Source organism: Brassica napus, chromosome A9 (assembly GCF_020379485.1).
Source record: "Brassica napus cultivar Da-Ae chromosome A9, Da-Ae, whole genome shotgun sequence".
NCBI lineage: Eukaryota > Viridiplantae > Streptophyta > Magnoliopsida > Brassicales > Brassicaceae > Brassica > Brassica napus.
In genome coordinates, this window is record NC_063442.1 from 31,199,210 (window position 1) to 31,211,222 (window position 12,013).

At 32.6% G+C, this 12,013-nt stretch overlaps 2 protein-coding genes across 2 annotated transcripts; one reads left to right on the forward strand and one right to left on the reverse strand.

Moving 5' to 3' along the window:
* The first annotated feature begins 1,371 nt into the window (after nucleotides 1-1,371).
* On the forward strand, nucleotides 1,372-2,357 carry LOC106440986 (21 kDa protein-like). The gene has a single exon (XM_013882768.3). It carries the CDS (start codon nucleotides 1,463-1,465, stop codon nucleotides 2,156-2,158), a length of 696 nt encoding a protein of 231 aa, XP_013738222.2. The 5' UTR covers nucleotides 1,372-1,462; the 3' UTR covers nucleotides 2,159-2,357.
* A 6,432-nt stretch (nucleotides 2,358-8,789) lies between these two features.
* Nucleotides 8,790-11,190, reverse strand: LOC106440985 (probable pectinesterase/pectinesterase inhibitor 6). The gene is made up of 2 exons (XM_013882767.3): nucleotides 10,114-11,190; nucleotides 8,790-9,662 (listed from the first exon to the last, which is right to left on the reverse strand). The coding sequence occupies exons 1-2, from the start codon at nucleotides 11,096-11,098 to the stop codon at nucleotides 8,998-9,000; spliced, it is 1,650 nt and encodes a 549-aa protein (XP_013738221.2). The 5' UTR covers nucleotides 11,099-11,190; the 3' UTR covers nucleotides 8,790-8,997.
* Nucleotides 11,191-12,013: the final 823 nt, after the last annotated feature.

Consider the following 12,013-nt stretch of genomic DNA (forward strand, 5'->3'; position numbering starts at 1 on the left):
TTTTAGACTGGACCGAACTGAAAAAATTTAATTACCCTATTGGGTCCAACAATCTAAGACCAGAACCGGCCCAAACCCGACATGACCCGAACCAAACCTGCATCGACAAATTCTAATCACCTATTGGGTCTAAATATCTAAGACCCGAAGAACCCAGACCCGACAAAATCCAACCCGAACCCAATCCGAAAACCCGAATGCCCATACCTACTTTTTGGAATGGAATGACTTATTTCATTAATTCCAAAAAAAAATTCACCATTTGACATGAATGTAATGGAATACTCATTCCATCAATTCCACAATTAAATAAGTAAAATGCAAAGATGAATGATCCCATAACAAATTTAGTTATGAATGAATAGAATAAATTTCATTCCATTTTTTTATGTATTCCATTCCTATCATTCTATTTATTTTAATTTTACCAATTTCTTATTATTTTACCAGTTACAGCCTAAAAGTATATATCAATACGACACATTCATGGTACACATGAAAGATGTAACCGGATTACAATTTTTTGGAATACAATGATGTGAAATGGTTGATTCCATTCATTTCACATATTTTTTTACCATTTACTATGAATATAATGTAATAGTCATTCCATCGATTTCAAAAATAATAGATAAAATACAAAAATAACTATTACATAACAAATTGGTTCATGAATTAATGAAATGAATTTCATTCTATTTTTTTACTGTATTTCATTCGTATCATCCCATTTTCGATTTCAAAAATAATAGATAAAATACAAAAATAACTATTACATAACAAATTGGTTCATGAATTAATGAAATGAATTTCATTCTATTTTTTTACTGTATTTCATTCGTATCATCCCATTTATTTTTATTCCACTGATTCCATATTAGTTTATTAGTTACAGCCGAAGTGGATCAGTAACATATGCTTATTCGGCTATGTACCCATCGGATGCAAGATCAATGGTTCTTAGATATCTCAAGCGATATCAAGCAGCCAATGAAAACTTGTAAAGGTAGCATCTATCATCACTACATTCTAAGTTGTAACCTTTACTTTAAGAAATAAAATATCGATCGAATTCTCCGGAATATTACTAATAAATTTCCGTTAGCTAGAACAGTTGGTATCCACACATTGTCGTTTTCTCGTTTGTATGCATCTTTGCTCCGGATTTGTTTAACACAAAGTTAGATGCTACTCTTAACTTTCGTCCCATTTAAGAGAGCTTGCATTTTTATTTCACAAACAAAAGCAATACACACAATTTCAGCCTGGCCCATTATGCATATGGACACAGCCACACATATCAACTTTTTCCAAAACCCATCAAAAAAATTCATAAGGTATTGACGTCAAATCGTTATTTCGCTTTACGGCACAAAAGGGATAAGCTATATTTGTGTTACCTTCTCTATATAAATATCAACTTGAGGTCACAAAATCCATAACCCAAAAGAGAGAAACTTCAATGTCACAGAAAAGAAACACACATATAACAGAAGAAATCATGAAGAAACCTTCTCTTCATCAACCAATTCTCTTCTTCTTCTTAGCAACCCTTCTCCCATTAATCCTGACCGTCCATTCTCAACCCTCTCCATCACCATCACCATCACCATCCCCATCCCCATCAGACGACTCAGATTTCATCCAGAGGAGCTGCAACACCACGTTATACCCTGACGTCTGCGTCTCCTCTCTCTCAAACTTCTCAACCTACGTCCACAACGACCCAGCACTCTTGGCTCGAGCCGCAATCTCCGTCACTCTCTCCAATGCTCTCGAGTTAGGCAAATACCTCTCCAACGTCTCTACTCTCCTTGAAATCCACGAAGATGGTGGCCACCACCCAACCGCAGCAGCAGTTTTTCATGACTGCTTCGAGAACCTAAAAGACGCAGTTGATGAAATGAGAGACTCTATGAAACAGATGAGGGATTTGGTCACCACTGGCTCGCTCGAGTCTTTCAGGTTTCAGATGAGTAACGTGCAGACTTGGCTTAGTGCGGCTTTAACCAATGAGGAGACTTGTACAGATGAGTTTAAAGATGTTCAAGATGAGCCGAGGAAAGATGAGGTGTGCGCTCGGGTCGATGGCGTCAAGAAGCTGACTAGTAATGCGCTGGCCCTAGTTAATCGATGTGTTGATAATGCGATACGTTGATTATTATTGATCATATATACTTCTTCTTTTTTACTTAAAAAATAAATTATTGGTTTCTTTTTTGCTTTTGTTTCTCACGCGTGCATGATAGAGATGTATAATAAGATAATTCTGTTTGTTATTGGCTGAATAGAAGTTCTTGTTAACGCTTTTCGTTTGTGGAAATTACTAAAATAAAGTGTGGAAATTATTAGTAGTCTATTATTTTATTTTACAGAAGTCGATTAATTTTATTACATTTATTTGTCTTTTTACCAAATATAAATCGTTTCTGAACTTCTAAGGTACAAAACTGTATGAACTGAAAAATAAATTTGCCTTTATCTCAATTTAAATTTAGTGGTAGATAACATAAGTATTTGACATCAATACTATTAAAAGGAAAGAAGTCCTAAAAAATCTACTTATACAAGATTGTTGCACCTATTTATTTTTTAGTCCAACCTATTGTATACAATTAAATATTATTAACCATCTTCTATTATATAGCAACAAAATAATATATTCTAACATTTAAATAAATCCCACCCACTTTAATAAGATCATGACTATCAATTTAACATATATATATATTTGAAATAAACGGTACCAAAATTTTAATACGTAGGGGTCATTGTCATATATATCATCCTCCTCCATTAGATCAAAGTTTTTTTACGAGATCAACTTTTGAAATATAAATGAGTCATGTCCTATTAAACATTATAGATCAAACCTAGAGAGTATTTTTCACCCAAAATTTTATAAAACGAATCAATGAATTTTGCTAGGTTTTGGATTTTTAGACCTAATTAGGTATTTAGAAAAAATATTATTTGGGTTCGGATCGGTTTCTTTTGTATCTTGATGGTTTCGACTCCATAATTCAAATAACTATTAAATATATGTTATTTTTTTGTATGTAACGGATATGAATCCGTTCAGATATTTATGACTCAAATAAAACTCGATAAACATAAATATACTCGAAACACGAAAAAATATCCAAAATCTAAACAAATACCTGAAAATCAGAAAATACTCAAAAGACCTAAAATTGTACTTGAAATCTGATCCGAGGAACCAGAAAATACCCAAAATTTTATCTGAATACCCAAATATATTTTTAAAATTTGATTTCTTACTCGAAATTCAAAACTATAACCGGAAATTCAAACTAAAACTCAAAAATATATGTATACTAAAAAAAATATCCAAAATACACAAATATATATAATTTACACAAACATTTTGGATACTTTGGCACCCAAACGGGTTTCGGGTAGGTCTCAAACGCGAACAAAGACCCATATTTCCAAAAAAATACGTATTTTTCTCTGGACCCGACGCGAATCGAACCAGAATTTTCGAGTTGATTTTGGTTTGGTTTTTCGGAGTCCATATAAAATACCCATGCGCAAAAGAGAATTACATAAGATTTATACAAAATTCCAAATAAAGGAATTCATGAATTATATAATATTTTTAAAAATTATTTCTTTTATATAATTCGACTTTGTAACATAATAATGTAAAACAATCACACAATACTAATTCATATCAAAATTTGTTATAACAAAAGAACCCGCGCTTTCAAGCGCGGATCAAAATCTAGTTGTGTGGTTTAAATGTTGATAACAAAATATTGAAAAATAATACAAGAATTTAGAAGAATCTGGGCAAAAGAGATTTTCAATAATGCTAACAAGTTAAAACGAGTCAAACGCAAGTCAGCAGTTACCAGCTAAACCTATATCACACGATATATGTTTTGGATATATATTTTGAACCAATCAATAAGTCACATATTATTGATATCTAATGGTAATGATACAAAAATAAGTATACAATATGGCTAATGTATGCATGCGCTGTAACTCCGCCACTACTACGCGGACGTTATATGTCAATGGCCGACAATCTATAGAGCCATTGCAATGGGTTACAACATGTATATGCGTTACACATGCATATGCTTACCTTTTTTCTCCCATTTCCAATTTATTTTATTTGTATTTGTGTCACTACCGTACGTACATGTATATATTTCCAATCAAGTGCGAGAATATAAATGATAAAATATAGTGTTTGGTTCACCAAACGCAGATTCGTGTACATATGATTATTCATAATTTTCATACACCAACCGTAAGTGCTTTTATGCATATTATCAATAATAATACATATATATGATTGTGGGAAGATCTTCATTAACATATATAGTAGTATCAAAGTTTATGAGATTCAAACTCAAAAGCAATAAATGATACGTTTTGGTTCATGGCTTAATTATATAATGATCTGAGTTTCATGGAGACTAGTGGCACCTATGGCTGAGAATTTAGTTAGTAAAGCAATGAATCTTATAAACCGAGCGTTTAGCTGTTCATGCACTCTTTAGATGACTATGCGTCCAACACGGTTATATTTAAACAAGAAAAATAGAAAGTGAACCATCAACTCTTTGATTAATTGGTATTCTGCATTCATTTTTCTTCATTTCGCTGCGTTCTTTAGTTAACTTGTTTTTTTTTTTTTTTTTTTTTGATAACTTTGGTATCTGGGCAGCCACATTCCCAACTATCCTCCTGAAAGGGGTCCAGCGCCCCAACGGAAGGGATGTTAAATCCGTTGTGGCCAAGACTCGAACCCGGGTGGCGGGCAGTACAGCTGTACCTCTTTTACCACCAAGCTACGGAACGCTTGGTTAATTAAATAAAATAATTGAATGTGCCAATCAGTTAACTTGTTTACGCTGCTGTACAGTATATATGAACCCCAAACGTATGGTCCATTTTAAAAAAGGAAATTCATTATAGAAAACCAAAGTTATACATACATTTATATTTAGTTGGAAGTATGTGTTAATGAAACAAGAACCCGTGACCCCTAAAATTGACCACAATCTCATTTCTTTGTCGCTATAGCACACAGGACACAATAGAAACTCTGTCACACTTGGCCGACTTAGGTCTCATGCTATTCCAATTTATAAGATAGTGATTAATATATTGTACAACCACATAAGTCGCGTCTATTGTATAGCATTCATATCTAACTAAGCAGTTTTATATAAGCTACACTGAATAATAATGTTCGTTTGGTAGAACATGCCATCAAATTCCCATAAAATATCATGAATACAATTTTAATTGGTATTAAAAAAATTTGAAGATTCCCAGTGATATAAGTAGTACATAACAATAAAACCAAGTACATATTTCTTATAAGAATTTGTTTTTACCTTTTAACTCAAAAAAATATTTTTTTCTTTACAAGAATGTAAATAATATGCATAAAGTTTTTAGTAGATTATAGGTTTAGAGTATTTCCAATGTATGCTTCTATATTTTTTTAAAAAAATAGAGATCTCTATTATATATGTGGATTTGCTTTAATGTATGACTTTATAATAAAATTTTTCTATTTTAAAGAAAAATATAGAGGAATGTTATTTTTTACTTCTATATTTAGAAGTGAAAATAACACATTTCTATATTTTTCTTTATAAATAAAAGAACTCTATTATAAAGACATACATTGGAGCAAATACACATCTATAATAGAGATATTCTATTTTAGAGAAAAAATATAAAGATGAAAATAGAAGTGTGTTGGAGAAGGTGTTATAAAAAATCATAAGGGCATATGCATCAGTGAATCCTATGGAAGGGGTTCACAAAATATATTTTTTATCTTTTTTTCTGTTTGATTTTTGTTTTAAAAAACAAATTAATTAATCGGACCAATCGCAGGCCGCCACGTGCTGTGGGGCCCGCGCTACAGTGATGACCCGGATTCAGTGCAGTGACCTCGCAGAAGACGGATTCACTTCTTTTGTTTATTTTAATATTTTTTTTTTCGAAAGCTGTGTGAACTCCAGTTATAAACCTTCAACTAGATTTTGACCCGCGCAGGCGCGCGTGTGTATATTTTGAAAAATATGTTGATATTTGTTTTTCATGTAATTATTAGGATTTGGAAAAATGAATCCGAGGAACATAACCGATACCGATCCAAAGATATAGTACCAAACCCAAACATAAATTGATTAAATATTCTAATTATTCAAAATTTTGTTATTTAGAGAACCGAATCTGATCCGAACCGAAGTATTTGGGTATCCGAATTTATTTAAAAATAGATTTATATACTTATATATATTAATTATTTTTAGATTTAACGTATATAAAACATCAAAAATGATACTTTTAAATTGGTTTAAATACTTGAAAATATATATAGATAGTCAAAAGTAAATATCTGAAATAGTTAAAGTATACTCAAATCACCAAAAATACTTAAAATAATTATTGATTTCGTATCCAAAATTTTAAATCAAGCCAATTGATATGTTAAGCTTAAGTATTATGACATATGTTATTCAAATTTATACGTAATATATTATTTTATTTATACATTTTGAGAAATTTACAATATATAATGATTTAAGACTTTAAAAATAATTTAAATTAGTTAACCAAACCCAAACCAAACCCGCAAAGATTCAAATTGAACTCAAACCAAAATTTAGAAACATTCTAATAAGGCTGAAATCTTTGACCCCGAAAACCCAAAATACAAACCGATCAGAACTAAACCCGTATGGGTATCCAAAAGCCCATCCCTAGTCATTATTATATATCGTATTTTATCATCATATAATTAATCGTATTTTATATGTACCATCATATAAGTAATCATATAATTAATAGTATTTTATACATACCATCATATAAATAATTACATATATTATATTTTTAAAACTTAATATGAAATATGAAAACCATAATTTGAGTTGGTATTTCAAATTGGGCTTTGTATTATATTTTTCTTATATATATTGACAATATTTTTTTATAATGGTTATTGAAAAATAGTTTAGTAAAAATCCATTTTTGAATATATGTATATTTTTGAATCAATTTTTGATATAAATCAAATTTGAATTATTATTTTGATTTGAAATATGTATATAAAGTTTAAATTTTGTTTTATGGTTAGTTTAGAAAAAAAAATTTTAGGGAATTAGATTGACTCATTTTGGTATATTTTAAAAGTGGCCTAGATAACTTTCAATTTTTTAAAAAAATATAAGCCCATTACTTTTTTTTCTTAATACTACTATCCTTGTTTTCAAACAAAAATATTTTTTTTTAAAAGACTGCAATCCATGTTTCCAAACACTCCAAATTTTTAAAAGTCCTATTCAAGTCTCCAAACACTGTACTTGAGTTTTAATATGATAGATACGCTTCCTCTAAGATTACTCTAGATCCAAAGCATGAAATAATTTTGAATGGCTAAAAAAAAGTCAAAGTGTCGTCGTAGTATTTACCATTGAGGGAGAAAAAGTAGAGAAAAATAAGAAAACCACAAGAGCAAATAGGTATCGGAATTAGGGAAGAAATGATTCACGAGACGCACTGAGACAACAGTCCTTTCGGTTTCTTGTCGCAATCTCAAGGGCCTATCTCTGTTGGATCTACCTGTAATTTATTGCTTACTGATTGACACGTGTTCATTTTGTGAACATGTTTTTAGTTTCCTTTCTTTATAAGTCGATGAACTCCTACAAATTTTAAATTCAGTCGCCAGTCATAATGTGTCTAATCCATTAATTTATGATGTAAACGTCAAACAAAATGTAAATTTTATGTGTTTCAACGTTTCGTTAGATAGTACTTATACTACCTATAGATCACTTTCAGAAATCTACAATGTATGAAAACATTATGCTCTTTACTCATCAGTCCTCAAGGTTATACATATATGCACAAAATTCTTTATACATATGTTTTCAATATATATATTATATAAGTAGTAGGGATTTCATGCAATCTACAATTGCTAGTTTTATATTTCATTAGGACGCCTTTGGTGTCTAGAAGAATAGCAGATCGACTATTAAATTTTATTAATAAGTGAAATGCACATTAACTCTACATTCTTAAAAGCACCTTCGATGAGGGTTCTATCCACTGGAATTTTAAATACGAATATGTGTGTATGTATATATTGTATATGCGTATGTACAATATATACATACACACATATTCATATTTAGAATTTTAATGGATAGAATCCCCATTAAAAGTGTTCTAAGGGTTCACCAATCACCACTACTGTTTCCAGTAGAATCTTCTTTGTCACATAATTCGTGAATGGTCTTAGACTAAAGATAGACTGTATCACTGGATCTGGATCATGTAAAATCTTTAAAAGCCCAAAGTATAAACCGAATGGAATTAGCCATCGATAATATAATTCCAATTCTTTTTTATTTTCTATATTGGACAACGAACACTCTAAAATAACCTGCGATGTTGATTATCAAGCAAACATAAACATATTGTACTTTTCTAAGTTTACATACATATTTTGTCTTTTACAGTATAAATATGTATATAAGTGTTCAAATCCTCCGTAAAGTTTAAAAAAAAAAACAAAAGTAAACACTAAAAAGAAAATCAGGAGTGGTATCTCATTACCTTGAGCATAGTATCCACATATATATAGATCTTTTCGAAGTTAATTTAACTGTTACATAGTCTAAATAATTAAGCATTTAAGCACCATAGATCCATCTAAAATCACAATGAAGACTATACTAAAGTTAACCATGATCTAATCTAATTAATGACAACTGCAATTTCAACTTTCAAAGCTTATATAACATAAATGTATAGTATATCAATTCCTCCAACCAAACCCACATTACATTGATTTTCTTATTCTATGTTCAAAACAATCCATATGCAATCCATTACATGGACAATAAAACTATATCATATAAACATCAACACGCCAGCAAAAACCAAAGACTCCACATGCAAAGTCAAGATTAATGAAACACAAAGTCAAAGACCAGCATTGACCGGCACTCCCGCAGCAGTAATCCAATAATTCCCGTCCAAGAAATTCTCCACCGTGAACTTCCCCGCCTCGGTCGCCGTCTTCAAAACATGATAACCTGGCCACTTAACTCTACCGGAGACACTTGCTCCGGCGCCAGTGTTACCATATTCTCCGTAATAAAGAGTCCTCAAAGCAAAGTCACCGCTCCAAGGCAACCACCCCGCCGGATTTAGCATTTCTCCGAGACTGCATTTCATGAAAACCGTCCTCGAATACTGCTTCCACGGCCTTCCTAAGTACGTCTCCGCCGCTGTAGACACCGTCGAGCTCTGGATGACGAAACCTGTGTTCTCGTTAGGGTCCTTGCGGGACTGAGCCGTGACAGTGTTTTTCTGGCCGCTCATGGGTTTACGAGCGTAGATGTTGCAGTTTTGGAGGACTGCGGTTGCGTCTCCGAAGACGAAGTCGACGGTTCCGTAGACGTTGCAGTTTTTCAAGAACTGACGGCGGGAGTGAAGGTAGAGAGTGTCTTGGTAGCCTTTGAAAGAACAGCCGTAGAATACGGAGAAATCTGATCCTGATCGGAGAGCCACCGCCTGGTGCTTCTCCGGTCCCGCAGTGTTCTCGAATGTTATGTCTCGTGCGATAAAACCGCTGCCGGCAACAGCTGTTGGCCGGTTAAAAGAAATAAAATATTTCATTTGTTTTACCAAACAAAAAAATATATCATGTTGCTAAATAATAGTTCAAGAGTTATTATACATTTATATATTTTTGGTTCAAAATTCAAGAGTTATATCTAAAGGGTAAATTATGTGTTTAGACGTTAAAAAAGAGAGCAAAATATTAACATATTAAAAAAAAAATTTGACAGAAGAAATTATATACTTTGAAAATCAAAAATTATTGAAAAGTTATGAAATAATACTTGGCGAAAATTTATTAACTAGTAGCTAATTCATGATTAAAACTTAAAAGTAATTTTAGTTAGTATTAAAAGTTTATAGTAGTATTTTTTATATAAAAAAATTTATGTATATGTGTGAACAATCGATATAGTTAGCAATAAAGACTACTTGAAAAAGTTATTTTTTTGATATTTAGCACGGACGACGTACCAAAAGTTGCGGACCGAAACGTCGTCGTGCCATCTTTAACGTTCCTACTACCGGTGACGACGGTAGAGTCGATGCCGTCACCGATAACCATCACGTTCTTGACTGATTTCTTGATCTCCACGTTTTCTCGGTAAACGCCGGCTTTAACGTATATCACAAGTCTCTTGTTTCTCCTTGGAAGTTTGGCTGCTGCGTTTATCGCCTGTTGAATACTTGTGTAGTGACCCGAACCGTCTTTAGCTACCACAAGATCGGGTTTAGCCGTGGTTACTGAACCTTCCAGAAGTTTACGGTCGGTAAGAGGGATCCACGAAGGAAACTGGTTGTCCCAAAACATCAATCTCCGACCACCACCACCACCTCCTCCGCCGCTACTTCCTTGCTTGTTGAATTTTGTGAACGCTGTCCCTGGATGTTTCTCGGCAACCGCCTCAGCCGCGGCCTTTGAAACCGCCAGAGAGTTGCTTATCGATTTAGTGAGGTTCCGGTGAACGTGTATAGGGAAATATTTTGAATAGGAAGACGTTAGATTAAAATCTTTAAACCCGTTTTTGCAAGTGTCTTGATTAGCTATGGCAGCGCTTAACGAGGTTTGTCTATCATGCGCTGAAAAGTTAAAATCATATGATCTCCGAGAGTGGTTGAGTTGGTCTATGGTGTCTTCGTAAAGCTCCAAGCAGTCGAGCAAAGCTGACTTGGCATGTTTGTGGAAAGAACGACGCCGTTTCACCTTAGAGACGAGGCGGTGTAGGTGAACGGCCTGGTCCATGGTCGAGCTAACCACAAGGTCGTGGAAAGCGAGCCCATCGGTTTGGTAGTCTAAAGTGTTGAGAGGTGAATTAGATATGTGGTGGGCGCAGACGTTAGGGTATGGAGTTTGTTTGCATGAGGTAATGAAATAGGCGTTGGTATGAGAAATTGATAGGACGTAAATTATTGGTATAATATATTTGGTGTATAAACATCTGGGAGGTTTGTGATCCATTTGGGGATTTGAAAGGTATCAATAGAGAATTATTGGATTAGAAAGTGTATATTGTGGTTTCATAAGGAAGTAAGAGTTATATATAAACGTATGAAAGTATATGCAAATGAATGGATACTCTTTAGCTCTCATAAATGCATATACACACGTATGCAACCACGTAAGAGAGTGTGATGTATGATTGAATTTTGAGGAAAACTTGTAACTTTAATTTGTATCCTCACATTGTTATGGTTTATTTTGCTATAATACAATGTAGAAACATTTTTACGTGGTTAGTTAATAACTTATAAGATGAAACAACAATGTTAGACATATGTATGAAGTAAGAAGATATTTGAAGAATCCAAGTTAGCTATGGCCATTGGTTTGAACTTAACACAAACAACTACGTAGGAAAGGAAGCTCAAATATCACACAAACCATGTAAATAAACTAACTTTTTGATTTTACAAGTGCACGAGGCTGATGGTTTGCCACATGTGTAAGAAGTTTGAGATACATGGGACCTTTCCCGTAATGCCAAATGTCACAAAACCTGAGACTTCAAATGGTGATAGAAATTCGATTATTATGAAACAAATTTAATATATAGAAAGGAACAAACGAATGAAATAAACTAATCATATATAATAAGAGACTGTAAAGATGAATGGTTAGAAAAGATGATGAAATGAAAAAAAAAACGGTTTAGAAATTCTATATTAAAAATGAGATGAAACCTAAATAATCAAAAAAATCCTACAAAAATTTAGCGTAATAAGTATAAAAGTATTGGCAAATGATGTGAAACTATATGATAATTAGCAAAGTTTTGACTATTATATATTTGTATTATCGAAGAGAATGCCTATACTGGTACAATACAGTTTTGTGTGAATAATGATGAAATAAAGTTATTAGAACTCTGCTTCT

Coding starts and splice junctions, on each gene's coding strand:
- LOC106440986 (XM_013882768.3), top strand. CDS start 1,463: ATGTCACAGAAAAGAAACACACATATAACAGAAGAAATCATGAAGAAA.
- LOC106440985 (XM_013882767.3), bottom strand. CDS start 11,098: ATGGATCACAAACCTCCCAGATGTTTATACACCAAATATATTATACCA. Junction 9,663..10,113: donor GTTTCGGTCCGCAACTTTTG/GTACGTCGTCCG, acceptor ACCGGCCAACAG/CTGTTGCCGGCAGCGGTTTT.